This window comes from Alosa pseudoharengus, unplaced genomic scaffold (assembly GCF_046254945.1).
Source record: "Alosa pseudoharengus isolate Yale_2024_CS ecotype anadromous, Long Island Sound unplaced genomic scaffold, YU_APseudo_1.1 YU_APseudo_1.1_scf_4, whole genome shotgun sequence".
NCBI lineage: Eukaryota > Metazoa > Chordata > Actinopteri > Clupeiformes > Clupeidae > Alosa > Alosa pseudoharengus.
Window position 1 is genome coordinate 27,770,900 of NW_027468774.1, and position 22,991 is coordinate 27,793,890.

At 41.6% G+C, this 22,991-nt stretch overlaps 1 protein-coding gene across 1 annotated transcript in view; it reads left to right on the plus strand.

The window, feature by feature from the left end:
• Nucleotides 1-6,473: 6,473 nt before the first annotated feature.
• The window catches only part of slc1a9 (solute carrier family 1 member 9), a 28,438-nt gene continuing 11,920 nt past the window's right edge, over nt 6,474-22,991 (plus strand). The window contains exons 1-3 of the mRNA XM_076266682.1: nt 6,474-6,539; nt 7,844-7,913; nt 20,635-20,781. Coding sequence (XP_076122797.1) covers nt 6,474-6,539; nt 7,844-7,913; nt 20,635-20,781 — 283 coding nt within the window. The remainder of the gene's footprint in view (nt 6,540-7,843; nt 7,914-20,634; nt 20,782-22,991) is intronic.

Below are 22,991 nucleotides of genomic sequence, written 5' to 3' on the forward strand. Positions count from 1 at the left end.
ACACACACATATGCACAAATGTCTGCTGAGAGCTTGACAGCGGTCAATTACTATGCTCCAAGGGCTGTCAAGTTTCCACCTCCCTACGTCTAAATTGCACTACAATGATCTCTCTCTCTTTCTATCTTTTTTCATATCTTCCTGTCCCTGTGTGTCCACTCAGCCCTCTCTCAGCCCTGTCCACTCGTTCTCTTACCCTCTGTCCACTGCACTTACGGGTTCTCTACTTTATCCACAGAGACTTTTCTCACTCACTCTTAATTTCTTCAGCTTGAGGTAAATCCATCCTCTCCACAGACTTTAGTCGCCGCTAAAGTCACCAGGACTACCCCCAACCACCACCAAACACACACACACACACACACACTTTCTCTCTGTCTCTACATGTTGCCACACATGTTTCCAATTTCTGACATAATACTTCTCTCTCCACAATCTGACCTAATTAGGGTGAGACTTCAGGAACCGCCGGGACAGCAGCAGCCGCAGTGGCAGGGAGCGGGAAGGTGAGGGGTCAAAGTTCAACATGTGGGGGTGGGTGGATATAGGTGCAGCCCCTGTGGGATCGTCTGACCTGCCCTCCCCTCGCCACCACCCACCTCAAATCACTTTCGCCGCGCTCTTCATGGGGAGTCTCTATCGGGCACTGTTTGACTGTTGTTTTTGGCAGACCCACAGGAGCTCGTCTGGGCCAGGGCAACCAAGTCTGATATGGGATTTTCATGCCTGTGCAAGGGGTCAGAGTGGGTGAGAACACACAGAAGCACAAGCATGCAGGAATATACATACAGTTAAGAACAAAATTATTTATACCCCTGGCAATGTTTCAATGTTGATTGATGAGGGCAACCGCAAATATGTAAAGCCACAGAGAAATATACACATATGCACATCTTGTGCATGCTTCCAGGAAAACGTTTACAACTGACAAACATGCATGTCTGTCCACTCATAGAGTGTATAATCTGTGGAATGTTCACCTTTGGGCAAGGGACGGTGAAGGAGCGGGTTGTGTTTCAGACAGGAGGGTCTGATTGGAGGAATGTTTTAATTATGGGAACGGAGAGCTTACTTTAGTTTAATTGCTAATGAGAAACAGGCATGAATGAGTGACTAAGAGAAAGAGAGAAAGGAAGAAAGAAAGGAAGAAAGAAAGAAAGAAAGAAAGAAAAAAGAAAGAAAGAAAGAATGACAAAGTACGACAGACAGTGGATGTGCTGGGTTGCAGTGTTGGACTGGTCATAATACCACAGTAAACATAATGAACAACCAGTCAGTGTTGTGCTTTATAATCAGCACAAATTAATCCAAGCAGGGCAATCTACAACACAACTACCCCCATCCTCTCTCACTTTCTCTCTCTCTCTCTGTCCATCTCTCTCTCTCTCACACACACACATACACAGTTGTGTCTCATGGGTCCCTCTTTTCTCTCCTTTTCTCAGAACTTCTTTTTTTCCACCTTCATCTGTTCCTCCCTGGTAATTGCATTTTCACCCCACTTTGCCCTCCCCCTCCCTGTCATCATTGTCTCCCGTGGACGGTGGTCAAGGTAAAGGAGAAGAAGGGAAGTTTGTACTCCTTCCCATTCAGTACGTCCTCTTTTCTTTTGAGTTCTGTCTTTCCCAGTGTGCACGGCCTCTGCCTTCTGTGAGTGAGTTCAGGCCAACCGTTCAGCCCTGCTTAATAGGTCTTGGATCATATCTCATATCTCAAATTCATGTGTGTAGACATGGAAGAAGCAAATTTAGTAAGTGGTTACAAAAAACATGCCTGATGAAAGGACCCCTCTCTCTCACACACACACTCTCTCACACACACACACACACACACACACACACACACACACACACACACACACACACACACACACACACTCTCTCTCATTCTCTGTCTTTCTAAAAATGTGTACATCATCTCTCAATCTCTTTCACACACATCTATATCTCGGAGGCCACTGAGTGTGTGAGACACACACACACACACACACACACACACACACACACAAACACACAGCAGGAAGCAGAGTTGACTTCTCCCAGCAGCCAACCATTGCATGGTGCTGGTTTGTTTATGTGTACAGCTTGTTTAAAATGAGCTCCCTTCCCTCCTGTCGTTGTTTGCGAAAGACCACTCGTCATAAATAATGTGAGAGGCCTCTTGCCGTTTTGGAGGGGTTCAAGGAGAAAGCAGATTCAATAACAGATTAAACTGGTTTTATTGAGTCTAAATGCAATCTATTTAAAACACTCAGGGAAAAAGATTTGTTTTAATGCTTCGATGGACATAAACATACAAGCACATTTTCTCTCCAGAAATTGGCTTTCTTCACTTCTCTCTCTCTCTCCCTCCCTCCATCTCTCTCTCTTTCTCTCCCCCCTCGTTCTCTCTTTCAGCAACTCTTTTTCTGCAAGAGGAGAATTGTTACACATTGTAAATTTTACTCACTGCACGACACCCCGTAGTGTAGGATTTCAGCGGCAGACTTTGTGCTTGAACCACTCAGGCAATTAGCAGGGGATAGACTTACAGCACATCCACAGCACAAAAGACGAAAGAGAGGGTGAGAGAAAGAAAGAAAGGAGTAAAGAAAGAAAGAAAGAGAGTGAAACCAGCCTAGTTCTCCAGCCTGTGGTATCTGTTCTGCTCTTCTACTCCTCTCCATCTGTCATCCCATGGGACAGTGTTTGTGTGTGTGTGTGTCGGTGAGTGGGTGGGTGTACGCACACACATATACATGTGTATCTGTCAGCCTGTAGGTGTGCACAAAAGAGTAGCTTTGTCTCTGGCAAAGACGGATAGCCAACATGTTTGATCTATATGTATTTGAGACCCTTTCTGTGTGTGTGTGTGTGTGTGTGTGTGTGTGTGTGTGTGTGTGTGTGTGTGTGTGTGTGTGTGTGTGTGTGTGTGAGTGTGTGTGTCTATATGTGTGTGAAGAACATGGTCACAGGTGTTGGTCACACAATCTGAGGTCATCTCTTTTAATGTGGTTTGTCCAGAAAGACAATCTTTTTACTTTGTCTTAGTAACACCACACACATGCACACACGCACACACGCACACACACACACACACACTAACGGTGTTACATAATACCAGCATAACACAAGAGACACTAAAACTAGCAGGTTTGCAGTGACACTATTGTCAAAATACATGGATTTCTATGATGGTAATCTCACATACTCTTGTGTGTGTCACCATCTCCTTTTAATCACAAATGGCCACGGCAAAAGGAGTTCCATGAATTTCATACAAGCAATTCTGCCAGAGTGACTCCACTCAATAGTGTTAGACATGAGTCACAGACACATCATCGCCTGAGCAGTTTGCCCTTAGGCTCTAAATGGCACACAAGCTGGATGCTACACAGATGGAACCCTCTCTCCCTCTTGTGGAGAAGGCTGGCATCGCAGCGGCAAAGCAAAGTCTGTCGGTGTCGTCATTCAGGCTTTTATCCAGGCCTTGCTCCTCTCTGTTTAGGTTAATGTTCATTTCTTCAGGCTAAAGAAAATTCTTTGATTTGGGTCCCCTTTTGTTTGTTTGGTTTCTCTGGTTCTGTTTGCAGTAATGAATTTGGTCCCTATTCTCCAAGGGCTGGCTGGTTTAATGATGTTTTTTTCTCTGGGCTCTTTGTTTGATCTGATTGTGGTTTTGGTCGAGTTTCTCAGGGAGCTGGCAGCTCTGTGGGAGTATTCATTCATTCTGACAGCTGAGTGGGATGGATGACACAGAGAGCCCGAAATGCCACAGACGTTCAAGGAATCTAAAAAAGAATTAAAAATATTGTTATATTTTTGCTAACTGTTTCTAGGAAAAGAGGGGGAGGCGGCAGTGAACTGCTATAGGTACCTGGGCATTCACCTCAACAACAGGCTGGTCTGGACTTGTTGAAGAAGCTTAGGCACTTTATGGTGTGAACATGATGTTTCCAAGAGGAACCCATAGGCATGATGTCCAACCAGGACCATAGCCAACAACCAATCCAAACATGTCAGTACACTAAACAATGTATTGCTATGGGTGAACTACTGAACAGTCTGTCATACCAAGTGTATTTTTCGTGGCCATCTGTTGAAGCTTTAGAACCGGTAACACTAACAAACTGCATTTTGTTGTCTCTGTACTTATACTCTGCACTGCACTCTGACAATAATAATCGATTACACTTTACTTGACAGTATTGAAATAAGAGTGACATGACACTGTCATGAACGTGTAAACAAGTCATAAACGTTTATGACATAACGCTTCTGTTATTAAGTGTCATTCGGTTTTTGTCATAACAAGTTAGGGTTGGAGTTAGGGTTAGGGTTAAGGCCTATTCACACCAAAGATTCGTAATGAGATGAGCTGCAACATTCTATAAACCAGCAACTTGCTGCAACATTCTAAAACCTTGCAACTGCGACTAGATATGGTGAATGCTTCGCGACGGTTTGCAACAAATTGGGCCTTAGAGCAGCGGTTGCCAAACGTTTTTCCCGTGCACCACCACCTATCATCCTGACTCGGCTCACGTACCCCCACCATCCGACACATAAAAACGTAACGCATTGACGCATTCCAGGCATCATGTTTAATTAGCCGCCCTACATGATAACAAATAACAAAATCAAAATGTGCAACTGGTCTATGAGCTCTCACACCAAAAAAAAAAAAACAGTGTGGAGAACAACATTATGAAACACAAAGAACAAAGAGAACATAGATTTAAAAAAAACATTGCCCTTTTCATCTCGTGAAGCTGGCGTACCACCGGTGGTACACGTACCAGATTTTGGGAATCCCTGGGTTAGAGGTTAGGATTTAGGGTTAGGGTAAGGGTTAGACCGAGGGTTAGACACCGAGTCATGAAGTCAGAAGTTTTCTGATGATACTGCAATTGTGGGGTGTATCAGGGACGAGCAAGAGGAGGAGTACAGGAGCCTGGTGGAGGACTTTGTGCAGTGGAGCAAACTCGATCACCTTCAACTCAACACTTCAAAGACCAAGGAGATGGTGGTGGATTTCCGCAGGTCTAAGCCCGCTCTGCTACCAGTCTCCATTGATGGGGTCAATGTGGAGGTGGTAAGCACCTACAAGTATCTGGGTCTCCACCTGGACAATAAACTGGACTGGTCAGCCAACACTGATGCACTCTACAAGAAAGGACAGAGCAGGCTGTACTTCCTGAGGAGGCTGCGGTCCTTCAATGTGTACAGCAAGCTCCTCAGGATGTTCTACCAGTCTGTTGTGGCCAGCGCCCTCTTCTATGCAGTGGTATGCTGGGGAGGAAGCACAAAGAAGAAGGGTGCTGGGCGACTTGACAGGCTGGTAAGGAAGGCTGGCTCTGTAGTGGGAGCTGAACTGGAGTGCATCACTTCAATATCTGATAAAAGGACCCTAAACAAACTGATCAACATATTGGACAATGAATGTCATCCACTCTACAGCACTATCAAAAAGCAAAAGAGCTTGATCAGCTGGAGACTTCGCTCACTGCCATGCACAACTGAAAGGCTGAGGAAGTCATTTGTTCCTAGGGCCATTGAACTGTTCAATGCCTCACTAAAGGGAAGAGGAGAGATAGACTTCTCTGCTTAGTCTGTCTGCCTCTCCACCCTCTCCATGTTTGAGTACTGACTGCCCACTACTGCTTTACTACTGTTTTACTACTGTTTTACTAATGTACACAGCCTAATGTTTTCACTACTGTTTTACTGCTACACTGTTTTTCATGCTATATTAGCACACATGATCAATGGCTGCGGTCAGGCTTCTGCTACAATACTGAATGAATAAATGGCTATAACCCTATTACCTCAACCTGTTCTTGCACTGAAATAGTTTTTTATTTTACCTTGTCTACATTATACTTTACTCTCCTATTTGTCCATATTATTTATGCTGGTCTCTAGACCTTACTCTTGCACTGTTGCACTGTTGGACTAATGTTGGACTACTTTTTGCACCTTTACCATGACACTCACTCTCTTGAGCACCTTGCCATGCACACATAACTAAAGGACTATGGTTGGACTACTTTTTGCACCTTCACCATGACACTCACTCCCTTTAGCACCTTACCAGTCCCGGCCCTGTCACTACAAGCAAAATTTCCCTCACAGGATCAAAAGAGTATATATACAAGCGTCTTATGCTTGATCACCCTCAAGCACATTGGACTTTCTTAATTTAATTTATATAGTGTATTTAGTATTTAGTTTTGTTAGTTTTCTTATCTTTCTTATCTTCTACTGTCTTTATTGTACAGTGGAGTTTAGTTATATGTTTATACTTATATTTATGTTTACCATTTCTGCTGTAAGTGCATGTTGTGTGTGATGTCTGTATGCTACTGAGACCCTTGAATTTCCCCTTGGGGATCAATAAAGTATCTATCTATCTATCTATCTATCTATCTATCTATCTATCTATCTAGAGAGGAACATTGCAGAAAGGGCTCAAAATAATGGACAACCCCAAACATGCCTTACATGACCCACTGGTTAGACAACAGAGTTCAGTCAGTCAAAGGCTTCTTCAGCTTCATGGTGAGATGTTTTGTGCGACTGTTCACAATTTAGGGGACTATGTACATAAATTAATTTAAAAAAGAGACCCTGAGACTGCGTGAGTCTCACTATTATAAAACCAACACTGAGTAGGCTACAGCGCACACAGTGGAACAAACTGAATTAGCCCAAAGCAAGGCAAATTAAGGCTTGTGAAGGCTAATTGCTTCCTCATTATCATTGCTGGTGCTTGATCGTTCATCTACGACGCTTCCTCGGGGCTATTGTCCCCGGGTTTCTGGACTCACCTTTACCCTCCGACCACACTGTGCTTATGTGGTGTCAAGGTAGTATAAACTTAGATTCAGTGCCAAAAAAAAACAAGACAACTAGTCCCTACCACTACCACTACCAGGACATTGTAGGTTTACAACCACAAAAACGTGAATTTGAAGCAGGCAGGCTACACACATCAAGATCCACAACACTCCTGCAATAAATCATATTTCAATACAAAACTCAACTGGCTCAAATAAACATGGATGAATGGTTGTTTAATTATCGGAGAAGCGCCTTTCATACACAAATATATCAAAAGCACAAAATGTGCAAATAGTGTACAAGACAAATGACATTACATTCATTAGATATCTATTGATCTTGGGAAGACTAATTTTCAACCAAGCAGAATTTCATACCAAATGTGTGACAGGAACACGTGCTACTGGAGCCAAGCCATTGAGGGGGGGGGGGAATAAAACCAGGTGCACAAGAGGGGATTCTCTTAAGAATCTGTAAAATTACAGAACTATGCATCCGGAATATTCCCTCTATTCTACTGCACACTCAGAGATGTTCCACTTTGATGTACGTACGACAAATAACCAGATGTTATTGGTGATCGCTTGGGAGATTTAGTGTATGGAATGAAAAAGCCGAGACAGGCATTATGCACCACATTATTTCTTGTCTGCCCACTGTAGAATCCTCTCTTCTCCAAACGGTGCCCTTGGTTTGATGTGAAGATATCTTTGATATCGTCATACTATTGTCAATACGTCATAAAGTAATACTCTAACACTTGCAATGCAGTGCTTGTGTTCAGAGCAGATAAAAGAAGTCAAGCTAAACAAACAATCTGAACTGTGCGTACATAAGATGAGAGAGAAAGAGATAGAGAGAGAGAGAGAGAGAGAGAGAGAGAGAGAGAGAGAGAGAGAGAGAGAAGCTCAAGCAGAGTCAAGCCGTTTTCATTAATCTGCAAATTTTCTCAGATGACGCAAGGACCAACTGACTTCACCCCCCCTCCCCCTTCCCTATCTCTCCCTCTCGCATCTCTCCAGTTCGCCCTCACTCACTCTGTGTCCCCCGATGCCGTGGTGTTGGTGGATGGGAGACAGCACCACACAACAGGTAGGACCAACACATCCTTCTCCATATCCCTCCCAATCTGCCCATCCCCACTCACACTCCTCTTTGCACCCTCTTACCCAGTTTACTATGTTCAGAGTGGTTCACCCACTCTATCGGTCAGTTTGACCCTTAAGTGCAAGTGCGCTTCAGTCCATCTGTGGTCATCTGTGTGTTTCCCCTCTCTTGCATTCCCATTCTCAGGAGGAGCTCTGACACCTCATGTAATGTATTAGCTGTATGTGTGTTGATGTGTTTTGAGCTGGGCATGATGCATTGGGCATGTGGGCGGTCGGTGGATGTTCCTCGAGTGTTGGCACGGAGCAGAGGTGTCAGGCAGGAGGTTGGCTCGCGCTGAGAGCCGGGATTATGGTCGCGAAAGCTCCATCTGAGGCGGGATGAGACATGGGAAAAATGTGTGTTCACCCAGATTACAGCCAAATCTCCTGGTATGCAGGTACAGGTGTATTATACCAGAGCAGGGCGAGAGAGAGAGAGAGAGAGTGAGAGAGACAAGACAGGGAAATGAGGGTTTGTGAGCGAGTGGTAAAGGGACAGATTGCATGAGGGATTGACAGAAAGGTAAACTACAGTAGGGATCTTAATAGAGGATGGAGAGGAGAATTGCTTTTCATTGAAGGAGAGAGGGAGAGAAAGAGAGAGAGGGAGACTACGAAAGTGGGGGTGGATTTATAAATAGAGAAGCTTTACCAGGGTGAAGAGAGCAGATGTGGTAGACAGTCTGTGCTTAAGGAGTTCAAACAACAGATTAATACACTCAGATTACGATTTGAGAGAGAGAAGTGGGGGAGGGTGTGTGTGTATGTGTGTGTGTGTGTCTCTAAGGACCTCTCTTTTTATTTCTTTAAACACACACACACACACACACACACACACGCACACACGCACACACGCAGGCACGGACGCACGCACGCACGCACACACACACACACACACACACACACACACACACACACACACACACACACACACAAAACACATAAACATAATATCCCACCTTATTGGAAATCTCAACATTAGAGGGTTCAACAATTCATCTTTACATTCTGTGAACAACTGTCAGATTTACATTTTTTAGACCTAAACCTTCATGCTCTATGGTACCAGTGGTTTTCTCTGCAGGACCTTCAGGGAATATCAGGATTCAAGATTAAAAAATGAGAATAGGCGCCTTGACCACCAAACTCAGATACGGAAAGAAGCGCCATAGAGCAAGAGGAGTGGGGTTGACTGAGGTGATTGCAACTCCACATCTGTGTTATGATAGAAATAGTCATGTTGAGGGATAAAGCTGAATGTCTGTGCCAATCGACAGAGTGCACTAGATCTGATTAATGCGGACCTCTCAGATTGTCAATACACAGGGCTCATATCAGTGTATGTACATGAACACAGACACAAATACCACACAAATGCATGCATGTGCAGCACACACAGGCACACATTAACATTACATATATGCCCAATCAATCATCAAGAGCTGATGAGGGGGAATGATCAGAGCTATCAACACTATTGAGGACCACTAACCTCTCTTCGTCTAGTGGCAGTGCTTGGTCTACTCTATACCATCCAGTTGGGTTGTGTTATTTTGCATACACACACAAACAGGCGTGCTCGCGCACACACACACACATATACACACACACACACCATCCAGTCCATGGGCCAGGGGGGTTATAGGATTATATCTCTATCTTTGCAAAGCTCACACCAAACAATCAACCGCTGGAAATAATCCCACAGAGACACACACACACACACATACACACACACATACCACACACCAAAACGTGCAACATTATTGAAAACACGTCCATATAAAAACATTCCATGATCAAACACAGTCTCCAAAATTGTTCTCACTTACGCAATACAGAATTACTTTTCATAACTCTTCAACTGAAATCCTCCCACTGTTACCACTGTCCCATTGGTCACTGGTGACTACCATTTGATTTCCCTCAGCTACAAATGATCAGATACCTAGAGGATCGATCATGTAGGGAAAGAGGGAGATTTCAAGACAAGTATTTTGCCTCACATTTATAATCTGAGTCTCTGATAAAATGGGGAGGAAGCTAGTTTATGATTGATAAATCAAGCACAGAGGACATTCTCTACTAGTAGTCTGGTGCGCTGTGTCTCAAAATAAGTTCTCGGACATCGGATTTTGATGTTTTTTTGTCTACAAATTATGAGCATCCACCTTTATTACTTTTTTATTATTCCTTATTTATGCTTACTTTGACCTTGACCTGTCATTCCTAGGTTTAAGTTAAGTAGTCTTACTACTGTTGCATGAAATAGATCAAGGAGAACATTTGAAAGTGATTGCAAAAATAATGTATTATGACCGACATTAGCGCAGCTAGTGTAGCGGCCATATAGCGATTTTCAACTTTTTTGTTGTTGTTGATTTTTTCGTCATCTGTTTCCTGAATTTCAACGATTCCTGGCACACCGAAATACCGGGGCACATGAAAGTTGGTGGGCATGTACTGTAGCCCCACTAGACCTTTACAGAAAATTTTAGTTTGGTCCCCAGGGGCTTTAAATCGTCCCTATATCTTCAATTGAGATGTTCTGATGAGCATGCTTTACTGCTGCCTGTGGATACTTTTCCTTTACATATAATGCTACAGTACTTAGAACTTGGCACCCCAAGCCATTTCCTAAGTACATTGTTAACAATTCTGTCAAATGTCTCCACCCCTGAAACAGCAATTTCATACACAGACAAAGGCCACCTGATGCATAGCAAGAGCCTAAACTGTAAGCACCATTGGTGCGCAGGTCCGTTCACAAGCGCTCGCCCGATATTTAAATCAACCCAACTGCAACTAGAATAGGATATTAATTAAGACAAAATGATACCCGACGCGCGATCCGACCCGCTTATTTACAAAATGTGTGCTTTTGGTTAATGTAGCCAAACATGCAGTGTACAGTAAAACTTTTACAAAACAGGAACAGAGAGCCCTCCTTAATCAGCGGTGCCTGCAGGTGTACTATCATAAGCACTGAACGCACCATCAGGCTAAGAAGCAAGAGAGAATTCCCCTGTGTGTCACTACAAGTTGGCCTACCATAATTTTCAGACTTTTCACTGCACTGTAATCTAACTGCATGACAGTGGGCCTTTTCTGTAAAACAAACTAATTTATTTGTAGAACTTTATGCAGAACTACATACAGATAGCATGCAGGAGAGAGATTGTTTGAGCAGTAGAGAGAATGAGAATGAGAACGCGGGAATGCAGCAGTTTAAATACTGGTAAGCTTACGAAAGGTATCACCATTATTTTACTGAGCTACTTGTCATTATGTCTTGTGCCTAGTGAACCTATCATGAAAAATATTTTTTATGAATCGTAACTGCGGGCGACCGCTGAAATCAACCTGCGCAACACTGACACACACACACACACACACACACACACACACACACGGTAGTAGTGTTGGTTAAGGTTAAGGAGCTGGGCTAGCGTGCAGTAGTAGTAATATAGCTGATCTATGTAAGTCACTTTGGTCAAGAAGTGTCTGCTAAATGTAATGTAATGTAATGTAATGTAATGTATAAAGACACACACACATGCAGGCATACTGTATGCACACACACACATAAACACACACACACACACACACACACACACACACACACACACACACACACACAGAAACACACACAAAAGCTAACACACACATGCACACACTCATTTACATACACAAAAGTTACAAGAGTAGGGGATAGAGTAGTAGGATATGAAAAACATGATTTATTTTTGCAGAGAGAATGTGCAGGAATGAGCGGCAGTCATATTTTGTACTGCTATGCAGTACATCTAGTTTTTAGTATTCCTTTTTGTACAAACGTCCACTAATAGACGCACTGACAGTCTTTACTCAAGGTGTAGTTTCTCATTCTCTCTCCCTCCTGCTATGTTCTTGGCAGACTTTAAAAAAAAATACTTTTTTTCCCCTAATTGTATTGTTTCATTATATCAACTTTAATATCATTATATCAACTTGAGGTTAAGCTAAAATTCTGGACTCAGTAATATCAAAGGTCATTATACTTTGGTATCACATGCACTATTACAAATCATGACTGGACTTGATCCTGCAACCAGCAACCACTGATACCGGCATGCTGGCAAGGAAGCTAAAGCCATCACTGCCTGATACCCTGCTAAACATGTTGCTCAATGTTTCAGGGAGGATCACATTTCTCTTGACTAGGGATGTAACGATTACCGGTATAATGATAAACCGTGATAAAAATGTTGACGATAACAATTACCGTTTTCTTTTGAAATATCATAATTATCACGGTTGATTATCACGGTGTTGAAACCGTGTGTTTAATCCTTCCCAGCTTCATCCGAGCCTGCTTTTGACATACAGTAGGCCTGGTACAATGAAGCAAAATTGGTACCCTACTGATTCTGTTGTCTAGCCTAATTGATGGTTTTAACTGCGAATTGGATTAGGCTACACCTGATTTTAAAAGGCGGAACATTTTCACCGCAAAACTTGCACTGTAACATTTGCACTCTGCGTCTTTTTATGTTCGCGTGCACATTAAATCCATTCCACTCACGTTATCAGAAGAACACAGTAGCCTAAAGTTTTATTTCGAACACTTACTTTGGTCTCACTCAGGGTAGGAATTTCACGGCGGCCACGTTTTTGCCCCTTGTGTTGGCCGTGATGTCCCTTTGAAAATCAGAGGTTTACAGGCCACAGTGCCCTTGGTGCCCTTCTTTCAATATTCTGCTTTGCATCCTACTAATAGCGAATTTTATTTAGCCTATGGCCTGTCAAAATAATCTTAGCATTCACAGCGCAAATTAATTTATTTTACGCAGTGGAGAAAGTGACAGCGCAAGAAAGAAAGTGCGTCTAAATTCACCTATTCTTCTCAGTTGAACTACTCGCGAAGTAGCCTACTCATCACACAGACATCACAAGTATCACATGAAAGAGCTTTTTCTCAGCTTTTAAACGATGTTAGCCGCGAATTGCTGTGGTGAACGGTTCGCGAGAAACGTAAATAATATAATTAAATTTAATCATAAATTCTACTGAAGGTTTTCGTCCATCTCCCTACCCATTCCTCTCGGTGCAATACTTCACGAACCTTTCGTTTAACACATGACAAACCATATATCAGAATAAACAGCAGACCTTACCGAACATAAAGGTGTAAAGCAGTCCCCTGTACAGTTAGCCGTTCCAGAGTAATCCACTTTTGAATTTGCAGTACATTTCGACATGCATGGATGTCTCCAAATTTGGGCTTTAAGTTTTACAATGTGTTTAAATTGTTCCACATGATTTCATAACGGGCCAAATACAAAATAAATGTTACAAATATCGCCTATATAGCGGTAAATCAGAGGACAGCTGACTAAGAGTTTGTGAAAGTAGATCACAAAATGCTAAGCATGCATCTAGGCTATTTGAGTTTCTTAAAGCTGAACTGTGCTTAAATTGTTCAATACATGATTTCATAACAGGCCAAATATAAAATAAATGTTAAATATAGCCTAGATATCTGTAAATATTAGATGTTCAGATGATTTGCAGTTCTATATAATATGTCATGTTTCATTTTTTTGTAATGTTTCATACAGTGATGCAGGTCTACTGCAGTGAATAGGCTATACAACTTTGATATTTTTTATAGCCTTTGTGGCCTTTGTGCCCTCCACCAAATATGCCTAACTGAAGGCCAAGTCGCCTTGCCCCCAGAATGGTGAAATTCCAAGCCTGGTCTCACTTGTTGGATCCAAATAACAGTAATAGCAACCTCCAAGTCATGGTAGGGTAAGTTAAGCGATAAGCACATAGCCAATTAAACATGAAAAACTGAACGGGACACTTTTTGAAACTATTTTAGCTTGTGTAGGCCTATCAGTGCTTTCTGAACATATTGAACACACTTTTAAAAATACCCTGATAATACCGAAAACCGTGATAATTTTGGTCACTATAACCGTGAGGTTAAATTTTCATACCGTTACATCCCTACTCTTGACCTGTCATGACTTTAGTTTGCCTGTAAGATTAATAGTAAGTTCAGTGTGGCTCCCTATTTTCAGCTTCTCTGAAATTCACCAGATAGGCAACAGTAACCAATGTAATTATGAACAAGTATCATTGCACAATAGCACAATTCTTTACTGGCATTAAGAGTGCCATCAGCCAAGGCATAAGTATAAGCACGTTCACTTTGTACACAGCTCATTCCATACTACACTACAATAACTGCTTATCTAATCAAATCTGACCAAGTGTTAATCTTATAATCTTATTAATCTTATATCAAGATCAACAAATTTAGTTGGTATTGTTTTCAGTATAAAGAGACTTACCTAGCGCTTTCTCGTAAAATCATTTGACTTAATTTAAGAAGAGCTTGACTTATTTCAAGACATCTCATCCTGAAAACAAGCAAATTGGTCTGCCAGTGTGTTAAGCAAATTTGTCCTAAAAACTTAACAACACTTACCCCAATAATGTTCGAATGACTATAATGTAGACATAATAATAATAAGACAGTGTGTCTTCAGCTGTGCTTTATATGCACCTTTCACTATAGACTAGGTTTTTCTTGGTCAGTGGCTTAATGATTTATAGAGGGTGTAAGATAGCGATTTTTGGATCATGCGCTAGACCGCACCTTATGTTGCTAATTACCACACCCCTGGGCGCAAGGTTTAATAAAAGTTTAAAAAATCTGCCATTGACTTTGTGTAAGATAAGAATAAGCTTTGCATTGCACTTTGTGCCACCTTGCGCCAGGTGCAAGATAGGGGCTAAAGTCTTCTTAAATTAAGTCGGTTACACTTTACTTGAAAGTGTCGACACAAGAGTGACATGACACTGTCATGAACGTGTCATAAACATTTATGACGCTTCTGTTATTAAGTAACATTCGGTTTTTGTCATAACAAGTTAGGATTAGGATTAGGGTTAGGTTTAGAGTTAGAGGTTAGGATTAGGGTTAGGTTTCATGTGTCATGACAGTGTCATGTGTTCATGACAGTGTCATGTCACTCTTATGTTGATACTGTCAAGTAAAGTGTTCGAGAGAGCACTAGGTAAGTCTCTTCATACTAAAAACAATACCAAATAGTTTTTTTTTATCTTAATATGACATTAATAACACTTGGTTAGATTTTATTTTTGCATTGTACAGTAATGTATCAATGTGCACTATCTGACAGATGGAATTTAAGCAGCAAAGAAAATAGACGTATCCCGCAGGACGTATTCCACTGGACGTAAAGGTTTGGGAATTACAGGTGTGGTCCTAATCCAAAACATTTGAATCACGCGCCCAAGTTAGACTGGGTGCTGAATCCTTCAGGTAATGAGTATAACGTTTTTTTAAATCAAGGACAGCACTCAACAGTACTCTAGTGCATGCTGAAAAGGCGATAGGCTAAAAGGGGATGCATTTTTTAATTTTTATCATTTAAAAAGTACTGTTGAATGCTGCCCTTGACTTAAAACTTTTAAGATCTGGTGTCCGTACACTGTCGTGGCTAAGGATCCTTTTGCCAGGATTGATTACAAATAAACAGACAGCCAAGCACAGCCAAATTCCACCTGTATGTTGTACAGAGACAGTCACACACAGCATGAGCAGTATGAGGATCTGTGCAGAAGATTCAGCGGGTGTATCCAACATATTTATTACCTCTTGATGTCTACATCTGCTCTGTAATTTGAGGCTCACTAACAACTATATGTTTGGGTGTCATCCAAATAATTTCCCTTGGAATGCCATAAAACCTCCCCCCTCCCACACACAAATCTCCAGGGCTTTGTCACTGCACTGTCAAACAGTTGCACACTACTTTGCTTGCCGTGGTAACACCAGGCTAAAGTTTTGTCCTTCGACTTTGCCTCTCAGCAGCTGTCAACTTTCCACTGGGATTTTGCAGAGGCCTGTCACACCTATCCTTCTCTCTTCTGACTGGCCAGCACCAGTGAAAGACTGCAACACTGCTTTTCCAAATCCTGTTTTTAAGGACTCTGATTAGCACCCTAAACCCCTTGACAAACATTTACTTTGCTTGTTAGGCTTAAGCTCATTAGCTGGCTGTGCTAGCCAGCTTTCGACCACTGTGATAGCCAGCTTTTGGCCACAGAGAGCCAGGAGTTGTAGTATTGTTCCTCTTTCCTCTTGATTTCAACGGGAGGAGATCTTTGTCTCTCAGTGTTAATTAATCGATTAGATTTGATTAAGTCCAGCACTATATTTATGACAAGCTACAGGGCCACAGAGAGAGTAAGACATTTTGCATGTAACAAAATAGATGTTGGGCCAACATCAGTTCAAAAGACAATCACCCTCTTACAACTAGATGTACTGCAAAATGGTGCAAAATATGACCACCGCTCAGTCCTGCATGTTCATTCCACAAAAATAAATCACACTTGTCAATTTGTCTCCATCTCCTACTCCATCCCCTACTCTTGCAACTTTTGTGTAGGAGTGTGTGCATGTGTGCTTTTGCTTTTGTGTATATGTGTGCTTCTCTGTGTGTGAGTTTTCGCTTGTGAGTGTGTGTGTGGGGGTAATGGGGTATGTGTGCGTGTGTCTGCTTGCCTGCATGTGTGTGTGTGTATGTGTTATCTCTGTGTGTGTGTGTGTGTATGTTTGCTTGTGAGTGTGTGTGTGGGGGGTAATGGGGTGTGTGTGTGTGTGCCTACTTGCCTGCATGTATTTTTATGTGTGTGCGGGTGGGTGTGTTTGTGCATGCATAAATGTGTTTGTGTTCATGTGTGTGTGTGTGTGTGCGTGTGCGATGCCTGTGTGTGTGTGTGCGTGTTTGAGTCTGTGCATGTGCCGTGCGTGTGATTCTGTGCGTGCATGCCTCTGTGTGTGCTTAAACGTGTATGTGTTTGTGTGTGTGTGTGTGTGAGTGTGTGCGTACCTGTGTGTGTGAGTGTGTGTATACCTGTTTGTGTGTGTGTGCATTTGTGTGTGTGTGTGTGTTTATGTGTGTGTATGTGTGCCTTCATCTTTATGTGTATGTTTGCATGTGTATATGAGTGTGTGTGTGTGTGTGCATGCATAGTGTATAGTCACTAAATGTACACATATATTCATTTATTGTATGGTCCCCCATGAATGGAATTCCACGAAACTTGATATGCATTCAGAGGGTGTCATAATGATTATACACTTCAAATTCCGTGCAGTTTTGAACCTGTCAGCCAAAGATATCTGCGATTACAATGCTCATTTTTGCTTGTCTCATTTTTGCTTTTTCATTTTTAACTAGGTGGTGCTATACATCAAATGAATGGATATGGGATGGGTTGACATGGCCCCTGGAGGCCAACATACAAACAAAATGGTCATCCTAGGCCCTAGGGTTCTTGAGATATTCACAGAAAACTGTGTCCGGCTATCTACAGGCCAGTTGGTGTACAGTCACTAAATGTACACATAAATACATTTATTGTATGGCCCCCCATGAACGGAATTCCACGAAACGTGGCATGTATTCAGTCAGCCAGAGATACCTGCGATTACACCTCATTTTTGCTTTTTCATTTTTAACTAGGTGGCGCTATACATCAAATGAGTGGTTATGGGATGGTTTGACATGGCCCCTTACAACCAACATACAAAAAAAAAATGGTCCTCCTTCTCAAGATATTCACAGAAAACTGTATCCGCTCTACCCTCCTTTCAGGGGGGTCCAGTCCGGCGGGGGAGTGACAGATCAAAACTTAAAACAATGGTTGTGTGTCATCCTTGTGGGGCTACATGCATGCCAAGTTTTGTGCACCCAAGTCTTTCAGTGTCCCGGGAATCCTTGACAGAAAATTAAATTACTGAAGGAAAAAAAAAATCCGGAAGAAAGAAAACTCTGACTAAACCTATATGACATGTTCATAATAAGATGATTCATTTAGTGTGGCTATTACAGTTCTGGTCCTCCTTTTTGGTACGCACAATAAAATGTCTGAGGAGTACTCCTTAAATAACTAAAGTTCATTGTTAGATGGGAAACACAGGGAGTGTCCTCTGCATCTGTGAGCAGTTAACCAACACTAAGAACGTCTTTGTATATTCATTGTTTTTAGACGTTACACTCTGTGACCTGTGAATTAATATGAATGGCACTCTTGTTGGTTTCTCTATTGCAGATGACTGAATTCCCAAATCATTTGAGAACACGATTAGTAGGCCTACAATCAGTTGTGCCTTATGCTGCAGGCAGATTGCAGGGACTGTGCTGTGCACTAGATCTATTTCATTGGGTAAATTTATTATGCAGAGAATGAGAGCTGTTGGGACAGCATATTATATTAACTGTCTGTCTTTGTCCATCATACGCTTCCTCTCTCTCTCTTTCCCTTTATCTCTGATGTTAAATTCACAGGAGATTATATCTCTGCAAGTGAGACTTGGCAAGTGGTCCCCTCCCCCCTCTTCCTAAAAAAAAAAAAAAAACACACACACATTTTGGCACAAGCTGCCAATCCGTCTTTATGTCTGAGCTGCAACTGTTTAAATCTGAGTTTAAATCTGTGATGAGCTCAACCAGATGAACACAGCAGAAAGGGAGAGAGAGAGAGAAAGAGAAAGCGATGAAAACGGGGTGAAAGTGCGAAATTCGTTCATCTGAGGAGTGATAAGAAAAGAGGGGTGGGGAACCAGGGAAAGAGACAGCTCCTATGAGAACCTTTAGGGTGGTGAGTATCTGCTTTTATGATTGAGTCCTTGGGGGTGTTTCAGTGGAAAATATAATATGCTGCAGTCGGTGCTGAAAAAGATACCGTGCCCCTGGTGGTAGGCTGCCAAACTCATGTGGTTTGAAAATACATCAAGGCCGGCTCTCTCATTTGGCAAATTCCATGAGAACTGTCCAGGATGTGATTGTATCTGTTAATTTGCCAGCTGTATCAAATTAGACAGTTCATATAACACATTCTGGTACTGCATGCTATGTCCTGACTACTATTTTGCAAATGTTAATTTAATCCTCTTTATTTAAGTGTACAGGGAGAGACCTTGGTGCACAAGGTCATTGTCTACTACCACACTAATGGTTTATAGCCTAACTTGCATATGCTATAACTCATTTGCAAATTGCTTTATGCAATATTGTTGATTTCAGGTTTAAACTGATTTGGTCATGTCTTTTGTGTGTGGGCTTCTATCCCAAGGAGAATCTTGGAGATGAGTTCATGCAGTTTTGCAAAACTCTTAAGTGCTCTCTTCCTGTGTTAGATTACGACTCTTATGATCTTGCATATGGCTTCCATAACTCGTATGGTATGATGTATGATGTTTGGTACCTCCTGTCAGAGCTCAGACATCGCAAAAGAGAGATAAATCTCACATTCAGTCTGTCCCATTTTTAGACTTTCATTTCAGAATTACATATTTTTAATCTTAGTGTTGGTCGGGACTGTGCCCAGATCAGGGTAATTGTGTCCTGCAGATGTGAAACGTGTCAGCAGGTCATTTAAAGTGACAGCTGCCCTTGATATAACCTAAAATAAATATTACATTTTAGTGTTGAAAGAAGTTGGGACAAAGCTGTTAGCCCTTATAAAAACACACATGAGTCATGAGTCAATCTTGCTCATATGATACATTTGAAATACATTTTAATGTCATGTGAAAGTTGATAAAAAGAGTTGATAAAAAAAGTTGATAAAATAATTTGTAAATAAATTTGTGTTAAATAGCTTGCTTGAGGCTCATTCAAAGCAATCACCAGAACATCTTTCTTATTTGGTCTACTGCAAGTTTCTTATTTGTACTATTGCAAATAACACATCTGTAACTGTATCTGTATTTTTGATTATGGGTGCAGTGTTTCATTTATATAATTATCTTATGGCTGTCAAATCTCCCATATACAGTTTCTGTAAAAATAAAGGTTAATCTGAATTTTTTGGTTGAGGAAACAAAATAAGCAACGACTTGCCTATACCTAAACATTATAATAAGTCCTACAATAAAAAGTAAAGTTAGTGAGTGGGATTTAGCAGACACTCTTATCCAAGGCAACAGGGACAGATTTGGGTAAGGAACCCAGACCAACCGTTTCTCAGGTGGTGATGCTACTGCTGCCACCACCACACCTCTGGCCATTGGTCTCAGTGGCGGTGCAAGGGCAGCTCTTATTTGTTTTGGTGAGTCATGGAACGACTTCATGAATGCATTCATATTTAGTCTCACAAATTTGCCAATAAGCTTCACAGAAAGATCTGAACACAGAAAAGACTTGAGATGTCTCAAAACACAGCTTATGGAGGTCATTCAGTCATGTCTAACCTGCTTGGCTTCTGTGTAAACACAGAAATACTGAGCTCAACTCTGGCTCATCAGTATCATCCTCACTGAGCATGTGGCAACAGGCCATGACAACCTAGATCTGGGGTTTGCCCGGAAAGATTTTGGTAGTAAGATTTACGTACAGTATGTAGGCCTACATTCATCATATTACATTCCTGAAACTATTAGTGTGCATGTTTTAGCTTGAACTCTTCAAATCCATTGATTGCACCTTCCTAAGAAAGCATCTCCCACTCTTCATTTCCAAACCAGTTATTGATCAGTTGTGTTTGTTTAATGAGAAGTCAGTATTTTCGTGTTTTCATGACTTTTTTTAAATAACCCCCTCCCTCCTCTTTGTGTGTGTGTGTGGTGTATCCAGGCAGGATGACGAATCATCAGCCAGTGAAGGACACCATGGAGTGTGAGGATGGGGGGGAATCGGCGCCTAAAGCTGGCCTGATGCAGCAATACTGTGGCTGGATGACCCGCTCACCTGACCATCTCTTACTGCTTCTCACCGTCCTCGGTATGGACAGCGTTTGTGTACATGTGTGTGTATGTATCCATTTGCAGTGCCAGTGTGTCAGCGTCGCTTGTAATCTGCATCTTCCGTTATATTTATCCACATTTTGAACATTACTTCATACATTTAAAACGTTTGGAAAGCTGAGGATGTAGTAAGTGTAGACTGTGGACATCTGGAAAAAAAAATAACATCCCCTTAAGTCTATCTCACGTGTCCAGTGGGGGTGTACGACGAAGAGTCGTCCGAGGATAGTGCCAGATTGGATATTTACTCTAAGTCTCTCTCCCTTCCCTTCTTTGAGAGATAGAGCTGCTGGTGGTGACATAATGCTTTGGTTTTTTTTTCTATGAGGCGCTTTAATCTTTCCTGCTCTCCCTCTCGTCTCATCACCCTCTCTGGCTGCTTGCTTGTGTCTCTCACCCAACTCAGCAAACCATTACTGGCTGCAATGCCTCCTCTCTCAAGCCCACTGTACTGGCATTTTTTCATTTTGTTTTATTTTGCTATTCTAAATGGACTTCCTCATGCTTCCAAAGATGGTTATAGTTATGGTTATTGTTATGGTTTGCTTAAAATTTTGCAGATGTTTTACAACATTAGAGTTGTTAAGGTTAACATCAAAAGCAAAAAAAAACAATGGGTGATAGGCAGGGGCGCAGGAGATATTTTGAAAGTGAGGGCGACCAAATTGTGGACACAAACCCATAGTGAGATCAGATCTGGCCCACTTTCGACCATCATATTTTAAACTTGTCAGAATATTGAGATAATACCATTGATTGTTTTCAAAATATTTTTTGATAAAAATGGTGAAAACTGTGAGATTAGCACAACGCCAGATCTGCCCTCAGACCAGCTTCTTGCTATGTGCAATTCTACTTCTTTTTTTTTCACACTACTTGGGCCAATGGTAGAACTGGTCACTACTTGGGCCAATAGAAAAAAGCAACATGGGATGTTGATATTTTATGAAGCCATGAATTATTCATCATGCCTATGATCTAAACATAGACTACATGATCAAATAGCCTAGTAGGCCTACTTACATTGTCTGGTATAAACCAAATCAACGCTCCACTGTGTGTTTGCAGTTAATGTTTATGCAACGTTAGAACTTAACAAGTGTTGGCTTAACAAGTTACCAGTCCAGAACACACAGAAAATTGCAACAGAAAGTTGCCTTTATAATCAACTATTTGTTCCAACAGCATTTAAACAAAGCATTTATAAAATTGAAAAAAAAAAAAAAATTACATAAGAAGTAAAATAAAATATTGTTACTGTAGTAACTGTATCACATTATCCCAAGTTTCAAAGAGCTCCCCACGTCTGTGACAGGCAGGCGTGACACCGCTAAATTCTCAGCTTGTTTATACCCCACACTGAACGCATAAGGACGCTAGGCCCATCATTCTGGGGTGTGGTAGCCTACTCTCTGGGATTTATGCACCAAGGTAACTGAAGTATCCAATTTGTGTCTTGAAATTATGTTTTAAATAAATGTCTTAGAACAAAAACGTTGATAGACTTGTATTTTATAGTTAGGCTAGTGAAAATGAGTTGATAGTAGGCTAGTTGAGTTTGTTATCAATAAACATAACAGCTAATGTCATGTTGAGCAGGAGGAGTTGAGCACTAGGCTAGGCCTACCATAAATCTCCAAATTATGCCCGGGATTGATTCTATTTATAGCAGGACAAATAAAGGCAGGTTCCTATATACAAGACGGGGTAACAATTGCCTACCATACCTAACTTGCCATACCATAGTTGCCATCAGTCCACTAGAAGACATTGTTTTGATTTAATATTTTCTTAATATTTCTTAATATTTTATTATATGTTGTATTGTATTGTATTATGTTGGTTGGATTAATAGCCTACGGTTGGCAAAGAAAAGTCGTTTTCCTACCATGGGTCTCCAACACACGTTCTCAAGCTCATTCTCTTGCTGCCCCTTTCGAGCTAATTGCCAGAGAAGCCTACTACATTTAAACACAATTGTTGCGACTCAAGGCATTCCAGCCTACGAATTTTATTAAAAAAAAGTACTAAATCATGCATAATTAAACAATAACTCAATTTAGGCTACTTGGCTATGCAAAAAGGCATATCCCCCACGTCCCCCGTGCCTTCTTGCGCCCCTGGTGATAGGTCTTTCCTTTTAAGTCAGGGATTTTGGGACAGAAATCCAGCCTTTGACCAGTTCCG